The 24,227-nt window shown below is 38.0% G+C and overlaps 1 protein-coding gene across 2 annotated transcripts; it reads left to right on the plus strand.

Moving 5' to 3' along the window:
- Positions 1 to 743: 743 nt before the first annotated feature.
- Positions 744 to 14,645, plus strand: LIPK (lipase family member K). 2 transcript variants are annotated; one of them, XM_068961834.1, is made up of 9 exons: positions 744 to 845; positions 1,751 to 1,865; positions 3,856 to 4,054; positions 5,429 to 5,538; positions 6,430 to 6,566; positions 9,907 to 10,053; positions 10,547 to 10,618; positions 13,124 to 13,195; positions 14,412 to 14,645. In XM_068961834.1, the coding sequence occupies exons 1-9, from the start codon at positions 744 to 746 to the stop codon at positions 14,643 to 14,645; spliced, it is 1,188 nt and encodes a 395-aa protein (XP_068817935.1). The 2 variants fall into 2 exon arrangements, with proteins under 2 accessions (XP_068817935.1, XP_068817936.1); XM_068961835.1 differs by having other exon boundaries at positions 3,955 to 4,054.
- The last annotated feature ends 9,582 nt before the right edge of the window (positions 14,646 to 24,227 follow it).

Consider the following 24,227-nt stretch of genomic DNA (forward strand, 5'->3'; position numbering starts at 1 on the left):
TGATGCTTAATCCTTTCTCTCCCTTTATAGTTTGTTATATCACTGAGATCAAAATGTATGCACAAATTGCATTATTTTGCCCTTAGTATTATATAATAGGAATTCACATATCATGCAAGAAGATAATATTTGACTGTTGAATAATTCCATTCTTCCTCCCCCATAATTTATTTTAACACTCTATTATTTTAGGAAATTAAGATAAACAATAAGGTAAATTTTACAGATGATGCTTTTTTTTTCTTTTAGATAGACTCTTGGAATTAGAGAGTAAGGTGTATAAATATTTTTACATTTCCAATATGTGCTAATATATGTCTTTCCATTAAGGTTGTACCAGTACTCACTTCCACCATCAGAAGAAGAGTACTAATTTATCTGATAACTAGAGATATTAAATGTGCTTTGATTCATATATTTGCCCTTACATTTTTCTGTGAATTATATATACATTTCCTTCTTTTGTTCAATTATCTATTGTAGATTTAAATGATATTGGTTTTATATTTTTCTTCTTTCCTTTCTTTCTTCTTTCTTTCTTTTCTTACTAAAAAGTCACCAGTTCAGATTTTTCATGGGATCGATCTTGAATAATTAAGTATATTATTTGTTAAGACACCACCTAGAAGGATTTTCCCACTCCTTCCAACAGTAGTCTTATAGAAAGTTTACACAAAGTTTCACTTTTAGAATTCTCTTTGATGACAAATATATTAATATTTCCTTTTACAGGTAGATTCCAAATGTGGCAGCTTTTAGCGGCAACATGCTGGATGCTTCTTGGACCTGTATACGGTTGTCACAAGAAAGGAAGCACCACAAATCCTGAAGCGAATATGAATATTGTAAGTCGTTCATTAAGGAAAAATATTTAAGATAAGGAATTATTAAGCTATTGTCATCTTAGGGGCTTTCCTGGTGTCATTTTAGATATAACTGGCATGCTTGTCTAGTTTTTAAAAATTCTAAATTGACTAAATCTGTGTTGCCAACCTTTGTTCCTTGGCATAGTTGACCAACCAAAGAACTGCAAGACCTGACCCAGTTTGGGGCAATAAGGCTCCCTCTGCTGGTGGTTTGAGCTACCAACTCATGGTGGTTTCCGGAAGAGAAAGTTCACAAATTCCTATTGATGATCTTTTTAGAGCATACTTGGGCTCTTCCTGAGGTTTTTACTAGAGCAATTTCTCTGATTTATAAACTATATTCATGTACATTTTAAGTTTAGTAAGCCAGATTTTGTTTGGGCTGCTTATAAACAAAAATATCTTAGCATGCAGAAATTCATATCAGAAGGGGACTAGAACAAAGTGGAATGAAATAGATTTATGAAAACAACCAAAACAACCAAAAAAAAGACCAGTGACAAATGCTTACTATATGCTTCATTCCAATGGAAAACATATTTCTTGTATACGTTGTGTACCGTCATGTCCCCACCCACACCCATTTGTATTAGAACTTTAAGAATGGAACTATCAATGATATAAAACCATTTAGAGAGTGAACCTGAGTGCATTAATAATACCATGCCAAGAAAACTACCATGTACGATTACCACCTTACCTTACAACACCTTGACATGCATCTTCCTTTTAAAACCCTCCTCAAATTATCCTGATTTTCCTGCTCTATTCTGTTCCAAAACATAGATAAACAGTAGGTTGTGACTTAAAGTATTATATTGCAATGTGGGTAAAAATCTAGGCATTATATCATGAAGGTATACATGTTCCTTTCCCCTTTTTAGAGCCAGATTATTTCCTACTGGGGCTATCCCTATGAAACATATGACGTTGTCACAGAAGATGGTTATATCCTCGGAATTTACAGGATTCCTCATGGAAGAGGATGTCCAAAAACAGGTAGGATTTATTTCATTATGAAAGGAATAATGCCTAAGGAGAGATTCCTGGATGTGCTGATAGCAGCAGGACAGCTGTGATTCTAAAACAGAGCCTATTCTCTTCTATTCCTCCTTCTAGTGGGGGAAAATCATCACCATCACCTCCACTATTCCATTTCATTTGTATAATGCTGGAGTTTTTAAATCAGTTTGACATACACTATTCAGTCTTTCCTTTTCTCCATCATCTTGTCCTCTTTCCCAACAAACACAGAAACAAAAGAAAATGTCGTCTTATTCTAGGAACACTCACTTTTCTGCTTAAAAACCAGAACTCTAGGGTCATTTTGATGTTTTCTCCCCTCACTTTCTATATCCAGCCAATCACCAAGACCTACCAATTTTGCCTTCTAAATGTCTCTCTAATCTGAAAACTCTCAGTTTCAACGTCACTCAAGTCCAGGCTTAGACACCATTATCTTTGGCAATATCAGTTATCTTTTAAGCCACTGCAATAGCTTTCTAACTGCTTTTATTTCATTTGTAATTAGTTCTGTGCACAAGTCATTTGAATTTTATTTTTTACAGTAAACCTGACCCTATTAGTTCTATACTTGATTGTAACTAAAGAGCCATTCCTAGCTCCCTACAATACAGGCTAGTATCTGAGAGGAGACAGGATCCACTTGGCAAGAATTGTTTGCTTCTTCTCTCATTTCTGAGTACCTTTTATTCTTTGGAGATTTGTATAAACAAACTTTCCGATATTAGAAGAGTTATTTTTTAGAAGATTAAAAAAAAACTTGTGCAGTCTAGATGGAACAGTGTTGCTCACTTTACAGAACTGATCGTTCCCTAAAATAACTCCATTACCTTTGGAAATACTCGTAAGAACTTTACTTGTCCAAACTTTCACCTCGTCAGTTCTGCCAGGTAAATGCCAAAAAGCATGGAAGGAAAGCTGTCTCTACAATGAGAAGCTGCCTGAGGGCTCAGATTAGAGATGAGCTATAGATTGTGACTGCACTTTGGTGGTATTTTAGCAGAATTAGTAACACCTCTTCCTTCTGTCTTTTTCTCAAAAGGTGGATTAATGGATATAGATTTTGGTCCTTGCTTCCGGATAGCCGAAGCTTTCTGAGTCTCCAGTCTCGCCTACTCAATCTCAGAAAGCTGGTCAAGCCCCAAAGGTGACCTGTGGGAAAGCCTTTTGGCTTTCCAGCCAAACACAGCATCATGAACCATGTATAAAAGAAAAATATCCTAGTCACTTCTCTTTCCCTTCTCGATGTTTTCAGCACCACTTCCCCATTTCCTTCTTTTTCTTGTCTCTTTCTTTAATCAAATTGTTTCAATTGTGAGCAGAATTATGTCAAATGAACAATTTTACCTTGTGTACATTTCACTTAAAACTTTGCATTTCACTTTCTGACAATGCAAATTAACAAGCATAGTACCTGGCATTCAGTGAAATATTCAATAAATGGAATTTTTATTGTCTTTGTTATTATCATGGAAAAATATTAGCTTTGTTATCAGATGCTTTTTGAGAAATAAAATGTCATTAATCTGAATAATTATAGAGCAGGTAATTATTGTGGCTGAACAAAATTATGTGTATTTTAATTTTAATTTAATTTTTATAACTACACCATAAGATAACATTTTTTATTATCCTCTGTTACAAAATAAGTTAACTAAGGCAGAAAGAGGTTGATACATAGCAGAAGAAATTTTTGAAGCAGGGCACTCTGACTCCAACAGCTGTTTAACAATTCAATGCATTGGACATAATCCCAGTTTTACAGAGAGAAAAACAAGTCGTGGAGAAGATAAATAACTTGACCAGCTTCAGAAGTAGTTCAAAATCCTAAAATCTAAACTTGCCTGGTGGTGTCAAATTTCCTTTCTTAACCTTTCTTTTGTATTACAGGGAGTCAGAAGAGAGAATTTTCTTGTAGGCACCAAGGAAGTTCAGATAAAAAATTCTCATTGCCTGTGTTTTGCAGCTCCAAAGCCTGTTGTGTATTTGCAACATGGCTTAGTTGCATCTGCCAGTGATTGGATTTGCAATCTGCCCAACAACAGCTTGGCTTTCCTTCTGGCAGATGTTGGTTATGACGTGTGGCTGGGGAATAGCCGGGGAAATACTTTTTCCAGAAAACACTTGAAATTTTCACCCAAATCACCAGAATACTGGGCCTTCAGGTAAGAAGAACACTACTAATGACTAAAGTGTGTACATTACCTTTTTATATGGATGACTAGCCTTTTGAATTTTCCCTTTTGTCCAACTGCACATTGTGGAATCCACAAGATGGAAATAAACATACCTTCCTCTACCCAGGTTTTCTTCACAAGCTCTAAAGAAATGCCCTTACTATTGCATTGATAGTTGTTTTAAACACTCCACTTGGCCTGTGTGTATATAAGAAAGGAAAAAAAAAATCAAAATGCAAATTCCAGGACTATCACATTGTCAGTGTGCAGTCCAGAAATTTACATGGTATGCTTAATGAAGAGGAATAATGACACTGATCAAGATATGGGAACAGAAACAATGTTCTGGTTGAAAATCCTGAGAACCAGACATTCGTGCTAAGTCAAAATGAGCCAAGCACTTGAGCAGAGATGACACTCCAATGTTTATTCACTGAGGAGTGAAGGAACTCTGTCCTCCATAGACTGAGGGTGCTGAAATCTCTCCGTGGAGCCAGCCTGCCAGAAGTCCCTGGGGGTGCTGTCTGCCTTAGAAGTTAGGCCAGATGAGTCACTGAAGCAAAGCTGGCACTTGTAGGGAAGCTAAGAACCGTGCCTTGAAGGTCACTAAAGTTGCTTGTTCCTTGACCTCACTCCCGCCTCATTCCTGGAAGCCATTTGTCATTCCCTGATTCCACATCCCAGTGCAGTTGTGTCATAGCACCATTGCAAATAGCATCCTGATTCCCTAGATGAATGTTCTCCTGACTACACACAGGAGAGAAAGCCCCTGAGGCCTCTTCCCTGGAAATGTTGATTCAGTCTGTCTGGGCTGAGATCTGCAAGTCTCTTCACTTTTTGTTTGTAAAATAAGTATTCCAGGTAATTTTTCTTTTCAAAGGAGTTTGGTAAATCTGCTATAGAATTAAGTGGAAAAGCCTTTGTAGATTGGATAAAAAAGCCCCTGATGCTGGGAAAGATCAAAGGCAAAAGGAGACGAGGGCAGCAGAGGATGAGATGGTTAGGTAGCATCACTAACTCAATGGACAGAAATCTGAGCAAACTCTGGGAGACAGTAGAGAACAAAGGAGCCTGACATGCTGTAGACCAAGGGGTCACAAAGACATGACTTAGTGACCAAACAACTACAACAACTCTGCGGGATTTGTAAGTCAGATTTTTCAGTTTCTTAACACAAAGTTACTCTTGGATCAAGACAAGATCCTCAGAAGATGCCTGACATCATATATTGATTCTAGTCTCATATTTAACAAAAGCTAAGCGTCTAGATTTGCAACGCATATGTTTAAGTATTACAAGCCTAACAATGAGATAGATTTTTTCTAACTCTGTTTTGTTTTGCTTTGCTTTTTCCTTTGGCAGTTTGGATGAGATGGCTAAATATGACCTTCCAGCCACAATCAATTTTATCATAGAGAAAACCAGACAAGAGCAACTCTACTACGTGGGCCACTCCCAAGGCACCACCATTGGTGTGTTTGGGGCAGATGTGATCTGAGGGTGACAGAAGATTTTCTTCATATTCATGAAAGGGGTCAGGATTTCTTCCCTCTGTGCAGTCTCTAGCTTGGGAACTTTGAGTTGGAAAAACATCACATCTGGCTGTCTTTCTGAAGAGTAAATAAAGTGAGGATGACTAAGGGATTTTCCTGCCCCCTCAGGACTAAATTTGGAGATTAATGGATATGACTGTAAGAAAGTCAATTATTTAGTTCTTCGTTTGTGTACCCAACAAACACTTGCCAGACGCTGGGTTAGATACCAGGAAATCAAAGATAAATATGGTATACATCTTTCCCTTGAAGAGCTCACAGTCTAGTAAGGGAAACTAAAAAGAAAGCAAAGAATTGCCAATCTCATTGATCATATGCCACAGTCAATGTGACTTTTAGTTCGTTCCCAGTGGGTGCTAAGGTAGGCTAGATGTGGATGGGCCATGTTGGCAGTGCCATAAGGCTCTCCATTCTCTTTTCTGTTGTCTTTTCAGCTAGAGACCTTGACAATGCTAACAGCATTTACACCAGACATTTGAGAGCATTATCATCCATATTCATAAATGGCTGAACTTAGAAATCCTTTCTAATGGTGATAATGCCATTAGAAACTCTACATGTATATAAAATCTAACTTTTGAAAGAATTTGAATCCTTTCTGTAATATTCTCTGTAAGTAGATTTGCATCCTTCAGGAACAGGAAACTCACTTTATTCTCAATTAGCCAGTTTCATCTTTGGAAATCTAAAAATCCTTGCCCCCAAAGTGTCTTTGTTTTCTTTTTTAATATAACTGCTTTTACTATCACTTAAAATGAGTTAAGTAAGAATTGTTCTAAATCCATGAATTAGTATCTTCTTTCCTTTCAGCTTTCATAGCATTCTCCACTAATCCAGAGCTGGCTAAAAGAATTAAGATATTTTTTGCATTGGCTCCAGTCACCACCTTGAAATACACCCAAAGTCCTATGAAAAAATTAACAAATCTTTCCAGAAAAGCAGTCAAGGTATGTGACAACTTTTCTCAGGTTTCAGTCTGTAGTAACTAAAACTAGCTCTATGTCTACTGGTTTCAAGAAAAGACAACTTGAGACATAAAGTTTTACCAAGTGGATCGGTGGTAAAGAGCCTGCCTACAATGCTGAAGACTCAGGTTCGATCCCTGGGTCAGGAAGATCCTCTGAAGAAGGAAATGGCTAACCCCACCAGTATTCTTGCCTGGAGAATTCCATGGACAGAGGAGCCCAGCAGGCTACAGTCCTCGGGGTCACACAGAGTCTGACACAACTGAGCATCTAGAAAGAATAAAATAGATGCTTGAGGTATACACGTAGGTTTACTGATGATACACAATTTTGCCAATTGAGTTCAAGATGCTCACTCTGATACCATTCTACTCTACCATCTTCATTTTTTATTTAGAGGCTTCTCTCTCACATGATTCCTCAATCACAGATATAGCAAGAGCTGATTTGATTGATGGGCTGATTAATTGGTTTAATTTGTTGTTGTTCAATTGCTCGGTCATGTCCGACTCTTTGTGACCCCGTGGACTGCAGTATGCCAGGCTTCCCTGTTCTTCACCATCTTCTGGAGTTTTCTCAAACGATGTCCATTGAGTCAATGATGCCATCCAATCATCTCATCCTCTGACATCCCCTTTTCCTCCTGCCCTCAATCTTTCCCAGCATCAGGGTCTTTTCTAATGAATCAGCTCTTCGCATCAGGTGGCCAAAGTATTGGAGCTTCAGCTTCAGCGTCAGTCCTTCCAATGAATATTCAGGGTTGATTTCCTTCAGATTTGATCCCCTTGTAGTCCAAGTGACTCTCAAGAGTCTTCTCCAGCACCATAGTTCAAAAGCATCAGTGGTTTAATTTAGTAGGTTAAATTTCCCTCCCGTGCCCCCTAGTGTATCAAGGACAGCAAAATGTAGTATTTCAGACTGTATGGAGTCTGATGGCATGAATTTGAATCCTAGGTAGCTGGGTGAATTTGATCAAGACCTTAATTCTAGGAAATATGTTATTCATCTATTGAGTGAAGATAATAGTAGTCTCTACTCGTAGGGCTTCTCTGAGGATTAAGTGAGTACATACATGTAAATCTTTTACACATTGTCAGCCTTTAATAAATTCTAGCTATTGTTATTGTGGTCATGATTTCCGTAGAACACTAAAAGTCCAAAGTTGCCCACACTTCGTCAACTCTGTTTGTCAACTCCTCAAAACCTATGCAGTATCCTAGACCTCAGATAATTTCCGCTAGCTGCCAGCTAACTAAATGATTATTTGCTCAATGGAGAGAATTGTTCTATGTGAGTTGATGTGTTTTCCTGTTATGTAGTAATGTGGGCTTCTCCTGTGACAGACAGAAGGTGATTAGACTGTTTAGTGATTTCAATGAAAGCATATAAAAGTGAAAGAATTTTTATAGAAGCCAGGAGTACTGATTGGTGAGAGATAAGCAAATTAGCCCAGAGTGGTTTAATTCCATACCTAAACAACTAAGAAAGACCGTAGCAGCAAAACTATGATAACAATGTGAAAAATGCTCACAGATCCTTCGTAGTACATGCGCGTCTTTTACCACAGATATTTCAGTCCAACCCGGTCCTACATTATCAGGCAAACAGCACCAGACTTCTTGTTAAATTATTTCAGCATTCCCACAGTTAAGAGATATTTTGAGATGGTGGGATCTTCACTTTCTCAATTTGCACAACTCTACTTCAACTTTCAATATGTTTTGACCTACCTATAGTGTAGTGCAGTTCAACTGAATTTTGTAAAAAAAAAAAAAAGAAAAGAAAAGATAACCTAGGAACTACTGTTTCAAAAGCATGGCACCAGGAAACAGCTATGCCTATAAAGCTACTTTTCAGCCAGTTGGCATGACTGGAAATTAGGGTACATGTGTGAATGGTGGAAGACTTGACCAAGAAGAGAATAACAGACAGTTCATAGAAAGCAGCTATGTCATGTTAAAGAGTTTTGTTCTGTTGGTGATGGGAAGTCATAGAAGAATGCTGAACAGAGAAATGGATCGGTCAGTTTTGTAGTTTTAGAAATATTACCCATAAGGTGCTTTAACTCCAATAGAGAAGCTACCACATGTGACTAACTCACTAATTCCTAATAGAAATTCCAGCAAAATCATAATGATAGATCAAAGAAATTGCCAGACAAACTCAGAGAAAATGTTTCTAGTCATTGAAATCACAGAAGACTTCCTGGATGGCATTTCTGAGTTTGGGCTAAAGGACAAGGTTTCAATTGACAATGTCTTGTAGAAAGTCTTTCCAAACTAAGAGGGAAACCTGAGTACCATTGAAGGGGTGAAGCTCAAGCCATGTGAAATCACATGTAATTGACTTTATTTAGCTTTAAATTTGTGAAAGGTATGAGAAATAATATTGGAAATATATGAATAGATTCTGTAGGAAATGTAGGAATATTGGAAATGTGGATTTAAATGCCAAGTTAAGAAGCTTAGATATATTAGATATATATTAGATATATGGTGGGTGATCATGGAAGGTATTTACACAAAGGAGTGACATGCATAATGCTCTTTTTAGAAAAATTCTCTTGGGGACCAAATGGAAGTAAATGAGAGTAAAAGATATAAGGGCAAAAGATGAAGGTAATGGTTATAGAATTATTGTTACTCTTCAGCTGAGAAACCGAGCCAGGGTTGTCCAAAAAGAAGAAAAACTTTATAGGATTTGACAATGAAATGATAGGCATGGTATAAACTTTTAGAGAGTCAAGATTTTTGGTGTTGTTGTTTCTTTTCCCTCTCTTTTCCTCTCCTATTAGCCAAATGTTGGTCTTCCAGTTTTTCTCATCAATAGTTGCTCTGTAAATAGTTCTAATTTTAGTGTGCCTGTGGGGCAGATGAGCTTAGGGTCTTTCCACTCTACCACTTTGCCTACTTTGCACTAGGTGTATTTTACATGTGATCTATTATCTACACAGAAATTCTTAGTGCACATTGATTTTCTATTTTATAGTTGAGGAAATCCAGGATAATAGAAAACTAAATATGAGACAGTTTAGAATCAAACCAAGATATCACTGACCCTAAAGCCTTGCCAATATCCTATGGAGGCTAGTTTTTTAGGGGATGCTCCATAAAACACTTCAACTAAAGGATCTTGGAAGAAAAAGCTTCAAGAGGTGAGTTGGGAGGACTATAAAGACAAAGTTTAATGGGCTTTGTGGTTTCACTGAGGACTAGTAGTGAGCAGATGTCATACATGTCCAGTGCTTGACTGAATTACCACTCGTTTTCCACTTGACATTCACATCCATAAAAGTTGATGGCGTCTTAAATCGATCTTGCAGGTATTACTCGGTGACAAGATGTTCTCTCCTCACACATTTTTTGACCAATTCATTGCCACCAAGGTATGCAACCGGAAGATATTTCGTCGTATTTGCAGCAACTTTTTATTTACTTTGAGCGGATTTGATCCCAAAAACTTAAACATGGTACGTGTAAGAAGTCAGATCTAGGAAAGCAATTGTTTTGTTGAACAGAGATAAGGAGAGTTCATTCTGAATTGCATGGAAACCACATTTCAAAGTCTTTTTGTCTCCTGGAATGCAACTGGCATGTTCTTGGCTTCCAATCCAAGCTGAGAGTCCATCTGCTTGATTCGGAGGATTTGAGGCTTCATTAAATATCTCTTGACTATATTCTTGGACCTGGAAAGAAAAAGTGCATTGCCATTTGTCTTTGAGGACAGGATGTCCTCTGTGGGCTTTACACAGACACTGCCCTAGGCAGGAGAATAGAAGTGAGGGAAAAGAAAATTCTTAGATGGGCTTCTTGGCTTAGTTTGTCTTCAGAGGATGTGGTACATGTTTATTCTGAGAGAGAGAGATTGGGTCAGGTGAGAGAGGGAAAGAAAATACTCAGATTCACTTGTGGTGTGATTACATGATTAGCCTTCAGGTAAGAAATAATCTTTTTACTTTGCAGAGTCGCTTAGATGTTTATTTTGCACAGAGCTCTGCAGGAACATCTGTTCAGACCATGCTGCACTGGGCCCAGGTACGTCCTCCCACTTCCTGATATAACACACAGGTACTCTGCAAGATCCCTGCGGAGCACGTCCGGAGAGCTCACTCTGCGGGTTATGCCACTGTCAGCTGGATGTTTCTGGAGTCAGATAAACTCATGTCGATCTTCTTTACTGTCATCTATTCTCCAGGTCCTCTGTGTATTCCTAGATATTCTGACTGAATTCTGATCTTCAGATTACTCCTAATTGTCTTGTCTAGGAAAAGTTTGTGTTTCTTCTTTCGGGAAATCATTCACTCTAACAGAGCTATACATAATATGATAAACGCTATTCTAGAAAGATCTTTTTACCCTCCAACTGGGATATGGGCGATTTCAGAGTGTGGAAATACTGCTTAATTTAGAGGAAATTAAATGTTAGAGTGGGTTTAAAATGAATTAAGGGTTTCTGTTTTTACTCTCCATTTAAGTTTTTTTGTGTGTTACTATATTTCTCAGTATTTGGTAAGCTCAGCAATAAGTCAAATTCAGTTGGTATAGCTTTCTAAGCCACTTATGTCTGAGTGTGTATATGTGTGTGTGCACATGTACAAGTGGGGGAGGTTTAATATTTAATATTTAATTAAATATCTTAATTTTAAAATACTTTAAAAAGTTGAATAAGAATCTGAAATCCCTAGAAATCTGAATTTTAACGTACACCCTGATAAATTTCTTCCCTGTTTTAAAGTTGACAATCACTGCTATAGATAGTCTTAAATACTAGTTAGAGATTTCTGAAATTCTTTGAAGTGTTCCACCCTCAAGAGATAAGCGTTCAAGTTCCTAAAGGAAGACAGATTCCAGATTTAGGGCTTCCCACTGGTGAGGAGAAAGGTAGACTCTGAAAGGCATAATTTTTCAGATAATACAACTTTGAGTCCATATTCATTGAGCACTTACAATGTGTTCTTATTCTCCAGATATATATCTCATTGTCATTTTGAATTCTCCAAACTATCTTTCAATGCCATTGATATTCCCCACTCTAAAAATGTCATAGCCAATCCTTACCTCTCACAGTCGACTCTTTTTAAAGCTATCTCTTCTCCTTTGATAGAAAGTTCTCTTGAGAATAGAAATAAGTGAGTGGGGTGGGGAGATAAAATATTTGGTTATAAGTTACGTAGACAGCTAAAGCAAGGATGATGATAATGACATGATGGTAACAATATCAATAAAAAGAGTGATTTCTTGACCGTTCCTAGGTGCCACATGCTTTTCATACATTACTTAATCTTCATAACACTATAAGCAGAATGCTATTGTCATTTCCATTGCACAGACGAGAAAACAGGTTTAGAGAAGATGCATATACAGCCTGGATCACAGATTTAATAATTAATTAAGCCTGGATTAAAACCAGGTCTGCTTGATGCTAGAACCAAGGTTCCTAACTATATACTACATTCTATTGCCTCTCATTGCTGAAAACCTACAGAATTTCAACCACAGCAGACTACTGCCTCTGTGAATATAAATCACAATGGGAAACATTTCAAACAAAAAATCAGAATTAAATCAGTTCATGTGGAAAAAAAATCAAGTTAAAGGGAAAAAAACCTTTGGAGTAGTCTGAAAATAATTTAATGAAGTGCTTGAGGTAAAAGTAGACATTATGTCTCCTCAATCCAAATGGGTGGCAAATAACCAGAAAAAGGAATCCCTAGAAGTGCTAATGTTTCTGTCTTAATATCTGAAGTCTAAAACTTACAATAACAAAAGGGCACACACAGTGTCTCAGACACTCAGCCTGTGGCCATGTTACTGACAACATGGCAGGCTGCTTGGTCATATAGACAGGAGACAGCAGACACTATACCTCAGAGAGCCTTGAAGATGTACTTTGAGTGAGCATTCCTTCAAATGTAGCAAAAATGTTTGATTAAGGAATATAGTCATAATATCCTAGACCATCTGAGAAGATAACAAAGTATAAAGTGTAATAATAGTAGCAGTCATTTTATAATGTATAGCTAGTGCCTTTTAAAAAATATTAAAATTCTTGAAGCCAAGATGTTCAAGAATCAATGTAGCATCTTTAAAAACAGGGATTGTAAGGGGAGGGAGGAAAGAGGGGGGTTCAGGATGGGGTACATGTGTATACCTGTAGCAGATTCCTGTTGATGTATGGCAAAACCAATACAATATTGTAAAGTAATTAGCCTCCAATTAAAAAAAATAAATTTATATTTAAAAAATAAATAAATAAAATAAAAACATGTCTATGTAAACAGCATACAATTTATTTAAAGGTATCACTGCTCAAAGATTTTCATTGGAAAAGTATAAAAGGGAAGAAAAGATAGTTCCATGAATTTGTATCAATTTTTATCATTTTTATTATTTCACTTATTAAACTTTGACTTTTAGTTCATGTGCTAAAGCATGGGATATTATGGCAATCCTTTTAGTATATTTTTTGTTTACTGTCTTTACATGTATGTTGTTTTCATATATCATTTTAATGTGTTTATTATTTGTATCTTTTTATAGGCTGTTAATTCTGGTCTGTTCCAAGCTTTTGATTGGGGAAACCCTGATCAGAACATGAAGCACTTCCACCAGGTACAATAATAATAATCACCAATTGCATACTGCAAATGAAATTTGTAAAAATAGTATCTACTCATCAAGCACCTACTCACTGTGCTCCATTCACTATGCCAGATACTTTGTATAAATCAGATGCTATTTGGGGGGATCTTACCACTTGCCATATCATTATTTTTGATTCTCAGCATGACCTGGTCTCCCAATATCCAAGGTCTCCCAGTATTATAAGAGACTTATACTTAAGATATTTGCTAATGCAAAGACCATCTACTGATGGTGACATGTGGAATGCTTATACCAATGCTCCGCCTGCAGATCACTCTATTAAGAGAACTCATGGTGCAGTTACCGAGTCAGGGGTCTCCCCAGGCACATTTCTAGTCTTAGAAACCTCTTCCTGGCCAAAGTTAGTGTTTTCTAAGGATTTATAAGTTGGTCCGTGTTACCTTTTCTTCTTAGTCTTTCTGCTGAAATTACCTATGGTGCATTAATCACCTTTGGCTACCATAAAAATCCCATAGAATGAGTGGCTTAAACAACAGAAATTTATTTCTAACAGTTCTGGAAGCTGGAAGTCCGAGAGCAGGGGTGCCAGCATGGTCAGGTTCTAGTGAGGGCTTTCTTACTGGATTACAGACGGCCCCCTTCTCCATGCATGTCCACATAGCCTTTCCTCTTTGTGTCTGGTTGAAGAAAGAGGTCTCTCTCTCACTTCCCCTTCCTACAAGGCCACCAATCTTGTTGGATTAGGATCCAAACCTTACAACCTTATTTAACCTTAATTACTTCCTAAAAGCCTTTTCTCTGAATACAATCACCTTGGGGTTAAGGTTTCAACATATAAATTTGCGGGGAACAAAATTTAGTCCATAGAATATATAGGTCTTTACAATGCAAGTAGTAAAAATTACTTTATTTTAAATTTTATAAAAAATATGGTTTGGTTTTTACTGAAATATGAAGTATAATGATAAACTCACAACAGCCAGGAATATACACAATCATCAGGCTCTCTTTTTCTCCCCGTCACTCTCTCTCAATTCTGCTTGCAAATGCTGCTTGCATTTTCAGACTATGTCTAAGATAGTAGTACAATGGTAAATGTATGTACATAATATACAGTAACATTTAGAACAGACAGAACTTGCTTAACAACTGATAATTGATGTTCCTTCTATAATATGATTTTCTGTGAAAACTATTTTTCTCTCTCTTCAATTTTATTTAGCTTACACCTCCTCTATACAACGTTTCTAATATGGAAGTTCCAACAGCAGTGTGGAGTGGTGGACAGGACTGCGTGGCTGATCTCAAAGATATTGAGAATTTACTCCCTACAATTACTAAGCTCATTTATTACAAGTTAATTCCACACTACAATCATGTGGATTTTTACCTTGGACAGGATGCACCCGTTGAAATTTACCAAGACCTAATTAGAATGATGGAGGAATGGTTGTAAAATTAAATACACTTTCCTTTCTCTAAAGAAGTGGATTTTAGTCATAAGAATGTGGTACACAGACTCTAAGGTAACCCCTCCAATAATCTGTGGTCCACCCAGGAACCACAAATTTATGCAATCCTCTCCCGTTGAGTGTGGGAGGGACCTGAGGCTCGCTTCTAGACAGGAGAATTGGCAAAGGCGATGGGATGTCATCCCCTAATTGCAGTCTATTATATAAGACTCCATTTTAGCGAACTAGAGCAAGAGATTCTCCTTGTTGGCTTAATAAGGCAAACAAATGTGGGAAGAAACCATATGTGGCTTCTAGGATCTGCAGGTGGCCTCCAGCTGATAACTTGCAAAGAACTGGGACTCTCAGTCGTATATGAGAAAAAGAATTCTGCCTAAAACCTGAATGAGCTTGGGAGTCCACTCTTTCCTAGTTCGGCCTCTTGTTGAGAAAGCAGTCTGTCTAACACCTGGATTGCAGCTTGTGAACCGGTGAGACCTGGAGCAGAGGACCTAACTATGCTATACCTGAACTACTGACCAAAGAAAGTGAGATAATAAATATTGTTTTAAATCACTAAATTTGTGGTCATTTGCTATCAGCAGTGGCAAACCACTAGTTATTATTAATAATGAATTATTATTATTACCACTATCATTATTTTTTTCTTTGGTTAGACACTCGAGAAATCCTGTTTCTTATTTCATTATTTTTCTCTGTCTTATTTTTCTTCTCACTATGAACTGAGTTGAATATTTCTTGTTATGCAGATCTGCTAATGATTCATTCTTGCAGTGTGATACCATCTTCTCTTATTGTGGTAAGGACACTTAAACTAAGATATACCCTCTTAATATGTTTCTAAGTGTATTTTTAAGTGGGTCACCTACCCAGGGGTGTGGGTTTTGATTATACCACATCTTCACTCCTCCTTCTTGTCTTGTTGTTCCTTTTTTTATATCTTTCAGTTCAGTTCAGTTCAGTTCAGTCGCTCAGTCGTGTCCAACTCCTTGTGACCCCATGTATTTTCTGGTAGTCCTCAGATCATTCTCATCGATAGCTGCTTTGTAAATAGTTGTAATTTTGATGCGCTCATGGGAGGAGAGGAGCTCAGTTCTCCCTATTCTGCTATCTTGATCACTTTCCCTACACCATTTTTTTTTAAATCTGTTTATTTTGCATTGGAGTATAACCAACTAACAATGTTGTGACAATTTCAGGTGGACAGCAAAGGGACTCGGCCATACATATACATGTATCCCTTCTGCCCCAGATTCCCCTTGCACCCAGGCTGCCGCATAACATTGACCAGAGCTCCCCCTGTGCTATCCAATAGGTGCTTGTTGGTTATCCATTTTAATTAGAGCAGTGTGTACACATTATACCTCTTAATCAGGTAGGATTTTCTTGTTTTTATTCCTACATCTTAAAAATATTCTATCTTAATTTATAATTTATTTTCAATAGGAACTTAAGGTACATCACCACCATTCTCATCAATCATATCAATTTAATATTTTTGGTTTGAATTACATGTTCAGGAATCTGAACTAGCAACTTCCAGAGGGGAGAACATTTTAATATGGAACCATTTTTCAGTTCCACTATAAACCTTCTGTGCACAGGACTTGGGGAGTCAGAGTCTCCTTGGTGACATCATGTCTTTGTAATCCTTACCAGTTATTAATATAAAAAATTTACCTTGTACCTTTTGTGTGTTTCTTGGTGGCTAAGATGATAAAGAATCTTCCTGCAATGCAGGAGCCCTGGGTTTGATCCCTGGGTTAGGAAGATCCCCTGAAGAAGAGAATGGCTACCCACTCCAGTATTCTGGCCTGGAAAATTGCGTGGACTGTACAGTCCATGGGACCGTAAAGAGCTGGACATGACTGAGAGACTTTCACACATACGCACACACAAACACACACACAATATTTATTTAGCAATTGTTAGCTTATTTGGCATTTATCAAAGGCATAGCCAAAGATGTCTATTCCTGTCCCTGTTTCTGTGATCCAGTACTATGCTTATGTTATTTTAAGAAGACCATTGATTCTTAGAAGACTTAAATACTAACTCAGGCAAATATTTAAGAATAACAATCAAATCTAGATCTTGAGTGCAGAGTTATTGAAATACAAATTCTAGCTCTTGATACTTCCTGGTATTGTTCCCTAAAGATGTAGATGAGAAAATCCAATATAGATTGTCCTGGTCAGGGAAGGTCCTGCTTATTAGAGAATTTCTGAGGCTTTGTACAGTGGGTAAGGGCAGAATTTAATACACTTTTTTTACTTAAGAGAGAAGTCTATAAAGTAAACAGGGGGCTTCCCTGGTGCTCAGGGGCAAAAAAATCTGTCAGTGCAGGAGACATGGGTTCAATCCCTGATCAGGGAAGATCCCAGATGCTATGGAGCAACTAAACCCATGCACCACAACTATTGAGCCTGTGCCCTGGAGCTCAGGAGCCACAACTACTGAGGCCTGCACACACTAGAGTTCAAGCTCTGCAACAAGAGAAGCCACGACAATGAGAAGCCCACACATCAGAACCAGAGTAGCCCCAACTCCCTGCAACTAAAGAAAAGAGCATGCAGCAATGGGGACACAGCATTTATTTATTTATTTACTTATTTAAATAAAATTTAAAATTAAACAGGGAGACTAAAGCAAAATCACCAGAGAACAGAAAGGGAGTGACTGAACCAGAAAGAAGAACGGGGTATAAGATGGGTAATGTCCAGACAGGGCAGGAGTGTGGGTGACTAAGCGAAACAGGCTACCCAGGTTCTGAGTCAAAATTAGGTTGGCATAGAACAAAGCCAGATCTGGCAGCCTGGTTGGTATTTACCTGCCAATGCGTTGATAGGTGTGTTGTGATAATTTTTCCATAGTCACACTTTCAGATAGCAATCGCTTGAGCCTACCCAGTGTAATTCATCTCCATGAAGCCCTGTCTTGCAACACTGAAGAACTACCCAACCCTCAACATAACAATCTGCCTTTCCACATTTAGTTGAGTCAGAAATTTGGGGAAGTCACTATTCTTTGTAAGAAAAGGCTTTTCCTTCATCTTCATACCTGAGATTGCCTAAATGAGGCTAAATAGTTCACACTATTTTTCACATCTTCCAGATCCAGTCCTTTCAGCGTTGATTCCAAATATTGTGTCCTGCACACCAATGTGATGTTACATGGATACATTTGGCTCGGCGGAATGAACTCGTTCTTGTTAGTCCTTCCTTTAAAGGACCTCAAGGATAATACCAGTAGTTATACAGATCATCATAACAAAAATCATTCTCATGTCTGTACTATCTTGTGTTCTGTTCAAAGTGCTTTTATAGCTGTAATTATCATTCTTTCTATTGATTGAGAGGTAACAAGGAATGGTTATGGATAATGCTACTGTTGGGCTTCCCCAGTGGCTAAGTGGTAAAGAATCCACCTGCAATGCTAGAGATGAAGGTTCGATCTCTGGGTCGGGAAGGAGAAGGAAATGGCAATGCACTCCAGCATTCTTGTCTTGGAAATCCCATGGACAGAGGAGCCTGGCAGGCTACAGGCCATGGGGTCGCAAAAGAATTTGGCATGACTTAGCAACTAAACAACAATAACAAATACTCATGTTAGCATTAGATATTGAAAGTTCCAGAGCCAACTCCACAATTGATTAGCCACATGACACCAAACATATCATGTAACATTGACTCCAGCAATTTCCTTTTCTACAAAACAGTGACATTCATTCCTGCCTACATCATCTGCTGTCATGGATACCCAAGATGTATTAAGACATGAAGCAGATTTGTAAAGCACAGCACTTAAACATAGGCCCTGAAGTCACATTGTTTAGATTCGGTTCCTAGCCCTATTATTATCGTTATCTCCATAGACAAGTTGATGAATCACCTTAATCACGTTTTCCTAACTGTGAGATGGAAATAATATTTGCTGTTGTTTAGTCACTGCATTGTGATTATTTTGGGGGGTTCCAGCCCTCCAGGCTCCTCTGTACATGGGATTTCCCAGGCAAGAATACTGGAGTGGGTTGTCAATTTCTTCTCCAGGGGATCTTCCCAACCCAGAGATAGAACCCATGTCTCCTGCATTAGCAGGCAGATTCTTCACCACTGAGCCACCAGAGAAGCCCAGAGACAACATTAGTATCTCTATTATTGAGTTGTTATGAGATAATGCATTAGAATTTGACAATGCCGTTACATAGAAAGGGATTAATAAATATTATTTGTAAAATGCTGGGTGGGGCACTTCCCTGGTGGCTCATATGGTAAAGAATCTGCCTGCAGTGCAAGAGACCTGGCTTCGATCCCTGGGTCGGGAAGATTCCCCTGGAGAAGGGAATAGCAAACTACTCTAGAATTCTTGCCTAGAAAATTCCATAGACAGAGGAGCCTGGTGGGGGTATAGTCCACAGTGCTGCAAAGAGTCACACACAGCTGAGCGACTTTCACTCATGCAAAGATAATTGATTAATATATTTAATCATGATCAAGTTCCCATATGGAAAATAGAAATCTTAATTTACATAGGAATTAAGTATACCAAGACATTAAATGATATATGCAAAATCGTATTTTCCTGCCATCTTGAGACTTTGATATATTTATCTTACTAAACATTCAAAATAGAAATCACCTCTACCTATTATTTTGAAACGCTTCACATTTGCCAGATATTATACTAAGTGCTTTCTATACATTATCTTGTTGGATTTTCATAAGAGTCCTGAAAATGGACTCCATGTTCTGTCCATTTTACACATCTCTATAGACATAACAGTTTGTTTGTGAAATTAATAACTTGCCAAAGTAATAGACCCACTTTTCTGGGGGAAAAGCTATCTCAATATAAGGGCCAGTATTGTTGATTAACCATGAATCTATATTGCTTCTCACAATGCAGTATTGCCAGAATAATAGTATTTGTCAAGCAGTTAATCTCCATTTATTCACATAAGCAAATAAATAAGCTCTAAGATTTTATCCAGTGCCATACTGCCTAATACAATGGAGGCAGAAAGAGAAGAAGCATGTGCACAGAAATAAGAATTAATATTTATTTCCTACTATGCACCAAGAGCCAAACTAGACATAGATTATCTCATTTAGTCCTTACAATTGTTTATGAGTTAGATATTAGTATATCCATTTTACATATGAAGAGGATAAGTAGTTGAAATAACTAGGGTACCCAAAATCAAACAGCAAATAACTAGCTGGTTGCTCTAATTCTCAAGAGCACTTTCCTATGCTCTCAATGTTATGATCTAGGTATGTCTATGTGCTGTGCTTAGTTGCTTAGTTCTGTCCAATTCTTTGCAACCCCATAGACTGTAGCCCACCAGATTCCTCTGTCCATGGGGATTCTCCAGGCAAGAATACTGGTGTGGGTTGCCATGACCTCCTCCAGGGGATTTTCCGAGCCCAGTGATCAAACCCAGGTCTCCCACATTGCAAGCCGATTCATTATCGTCTGAGCCACCAGTGAAGCCCAGGTATGAATATAGTCATACATGAACAAGGCTAAAGTGTCTGAGCAGACATCCCAGAGGAGGAAATAAATGATCTAAGTTGTAAGGAAAGACTTGGGTGTCTACAGACAGAAGGAAAAGCAGAGAATGTGAAGTCTGTCCATTTCCAAATGGACATGGGTGGGAAAACAACTGTCTTGTGACAGTGGTTCTGCCTGTCTCATTCATGATTGCACCCACAACTACGCAGGCACATTCAGTGACCAATAAATAGCTGTTGAATGGCTGGCCATCTCTGTCCTCTAATCACTTGACTAGATACTATGGAAATTGGAATACTTTTCATGCATGTAATGAATACATATTTGGCTACGACTCATTTCTCAAAAATGTCTTGGCATACTTAAATAAAGGAGCTATAGGTGTGAGGGGGAGTATTAAAGAAGATCTGAGTGTTGGCAGGAGAAGACTGGCTGGCAGGGCACCAAAAAGTTTCACAGGGAGGCACCTGTTTGGTGACTATGGCATATCAGACTGGCCAATCCTAGCACTTGACTTGTCAGTGTCCCAGAAATGATTGCACTTACCCATGCTGAACACTTACGCATGCTTCAGTCACGTAACTGAAACTTACAAGAAGGTCAAAAGCATAAATCAAAACATGTCTTTATAATTTATATTAGAAACTATAGTTGTCAAAAGAACTATTTCAATTTTTTGGCCACAGCAGTGCACTCTTTCCCTGTAATAAAACACATAGGAATTCCCAGTATAAAAATGTTACTTGTTTGTGCAAGGGAATAAAACACAGAGGAAGTATATGGTTTAGCAAACTGTAGCTATTTATTCAGTCAATACTCTGAGAAGAGTTAAATCCAGGAAGTTGTCAAATCTGTAAATAAGTTTAAATAATATTATTTTGGTGACATTTTCTCTTAGGAAATATTAAATCTTAAAAAAAAAAAAGGTTTTAAATAGTTGTTTGACATTTATTATTGGAGTAGATAGAGTCAGTGTAACAAACCATTTTTCCAAATGTAGTGACCACAAGAACACTGTTGGATATCACGCTTATGATAAAGGACTGTAGCTAAGTATTTATGCTCACGTCTTTTCTGCTGGACAGTAAGGCTCAAAGCTCATTTGGGGAGCAGAGGCCAAACACTTGAGAAGATACGGCTGATGATTCAAATAGTAGGAGGTTTGATAGGCAGATACTGAATTCACGTCAAATATAAGGAAGGCATAGCCAAGTTATTCAGCCTCCTTTCTCCACTAAAGTTTCCTACTATACTATTTCTTCTTAATCTCTTTATATTTCTAATTAAATAAATAAGTGTTTCCCTCACCTATCCGTGTTCCCTTCAAGTCACCCTGGTTCCACTGGAGCTGGACCCCGACAGCAACCCACTCTAGTATTCTTGCCTGGAGAATTCCATGGACAGAGGAGCCTGGCAGGCTACATACAGTCCATGGGATCACAAAGAGTTGGACACGACTGAAGTGATTTAGCACAGCACACGTAAGATACAAAGTTAGGTATTTGGGGTGAGTACAATATGAAAAATAAAGAATCGGGTTGAAAAGTTTCAACAAAATAAAAGGAGAAACAAGAAAAAAGAAATATAAGCCTGAGAGTACAGAGCTGCAATCTCCAATAAATACTACTAGTCAGATGTGACTGTAAGTAAGTAAGTGAAGTCGCTCAGTCATGTCCAACTCTTTGCGACCCCATGGACTGTAGCCTACCAGGCTTCTCCATCCATGGGATTCTCCAGGCAAGAATACTGGAGTGGGTTACCATTTCCTTCTCCAGGGGATCTTCCTGACCCAGGGATCGAACCCGGGTCTCCCACATTGGAGGCAGGCGCTTTAACCTCTGAGCCCCAGGGAAGCCCCAGATGTGACTGTTCAGCCCTTTAAATGAGGTAATACTAATGGAGATGTGCTACACTGTAACATAATATTCAAACTCAAAGACAGTGCAAAAAAAGAAGAATGGAAAATTCCTCAATAATGATATTGATTACATTTTGAAATGATAATATTTTGGATCTACTGGTTTAAAAGAAATAGAAATAAAATTAAATTTTATAAAATGATTATAAAATGAATTCCAAATAAAAATTTGATGCCATCTGTTCTTTTTTAATTTTTTTTATTAGTCATTTGTTCTTTATACTTTAAAACATGTGGCTGTAAGAAAATGTAAATTGTGTATGTAGTTCACATTATATTTCTACTGGACAGCACTGGTATAGAGAAAAGAATACAGGTAAGTGTCCCCTATGAAATATGATAGAAAAATGTAAATAATTATGCATTTCTAAAATTTTTTAAATATTTGGAGAAATGAGAGAATGTAGATTGTGTCAAAGACATCAGATTGTGCCATAGTGGTCACCAAACTTAAGGATAGTTTGGAGTCTGAACAGAAGAAAAGCTCTTGAGTAATAACTTTTATTTTATTAGTGTGCAATGCACTTAACAGATAATAGTGGACTTTTTCCAGGTTAGTATAAAGCAAGATTGTTTATTCCTATGAATTTAATGTAAAAAGACGACTTTGTGCCTTTACAAGGAAATCGGTTGGAAGAAGTCTCCAGATTCTTTAGATAAACCTCAAAGCTGAGTAAGACTATGAGAAGGCAATGATGTTGAAATCCTTCTGAGATTTTAAATCTACAATCCGTAAAGACCTGAGAAGTTTAAGTTTAACTACATTTATGCTATTTCCACAAGAAGTCATGGCAACATTTGTGCTTCCTTCCTAGAATTCTCCAGTGAGTTCACTGAAATTTTGTTAAAAGGATTGTTTTTAAAATCTCAATCCATGAGAGGACCCAGACAAATCTACACACCTCTGCCACTGCCACACACACCTTTGCCCATTGTCACTGAAGGCAAAGTATGGTTGTCTTTTTCATCAAAGAGACTGAATGAGCGTGGACTGGTACTTAAGCTTTCCACCTATTCCAACAAGCTGAGTGTTTCCTTTCACTCTACGTTTGTTTAATTGGCTCAAGTGGAACAGATCTTAGGATCTGGACAAATACGAACATTTGTGTTTTCGAAAGGATTTGGGAATGAGTCCAGACTAATAGAACTGGAACTACTTTATCCTGGGCAGCAACTTACCATTCTTCCCTCTGGGAAAAGAAAGAGATTCAATTACTGCTAGGGATTTTCAGCATTCAAAGTGAAGTAGGAAATGAAGGCACTTCTGCCTCTACCATCCAGTGTTTCCATGGGGTTTAGAGCTAAATTGTCTTCATTCTCCTCAGGCCTCTAGGCCAAAGTTAACAGCTGGTCAAATCCCTTTGGCATAAGGGTTCATTTTCTCTGCTACACTGACATGTTCAAACACTCTCTGGCCTCAAAGGTGAACCTAGAGCCTGTCATACAGAGGGAAGTAAGTCAGAAAGAGAAACACAAATCTGTATATTAGCATATATGCATGGAATCTAGAAAAATGGTACTGATGAACATATTTGCAGGACAGGAATGCAGATGCAAATATGAGAATGGACTTGTGAACACAGGGCAGGAAAGAGAGGGTGGGACAAATTGAGAGAGTGCCATTGGCAGATATACACTGCAATATGTAAAATAGATGGCTAGTGGGAAGGTATTCCACAGGGAGGTCAGCTCAGTGCTCTGTGATGACCTAGAGTGGTAGGATGCGGGTACTGTGGCGGGGGGACGGAGGCTCAAGAGGGAAGGGGATATAGCTGATCCACATTGTTGTACAGCAGAAACCAATACAACATTGCAAAGCAATATACTCCAATTAAAAAACAAATTTTAAAAAGTACAAAAAGAAGTGAATCAGGAAGGCCTCAACTTGTCAGCTGTTGCAATCAATCACTTTCCTGCACATTGCCTGTTACCTGGTGGCTGTCAGTACTTTCACAAACATTGCTTCGGTTGACCCTCACAGTGAACTCTGGTATTGAGAAGGCAGATAACTGCTAACTCTGATTTTGCCTTAGGATCCTGAGTACACACTTCCACATTGGATGCCTTGTTTTGAAAATGTTGCTGAACCCTCCCAAGGGTGACAGACATTCAGTGGAAATGAGAATTCAGTCAA

This window comes from Capricornis sumatraensis, chromosome 23 (assembly GCF_032405125.1).
Source record: "Capricornis sumatraensis isolate serow.1 chromosome 23, serow.2, whole genome shotgun sequence".
Lineage (NCBI taxonomy): Eukaryota > Metazoa > Chordata > Mammalia > Artiodactyla > Bovidae > Capricornis > Capricornis sumatraensis.

Excerpts from the sequence above, each read along its gene's own strand:
- LIPK (XM_068961834.1), top strand. The coding sequence starts at position 744 with ATGTGGCAGCTTTTAGCGGCAACATGCTGGATGCTTCTTGGACCTGTA. Across the intron at positions 5,539-6,429 it reads CTCCCAAGGCACCACCATTG|CTTTCATAGCATTCTCCACT; the intron begins GTGTGTTTGGGG and ends CTTTCCTTTCAG. Across the intron at positions 10,619-13,123 it reads CCATGCTGCACTGGGCCCAG|GCTGTTAATTCTGGTCTGTT; the intron begins GTACGTCCTCCC and ends ATCTTTTTATAG.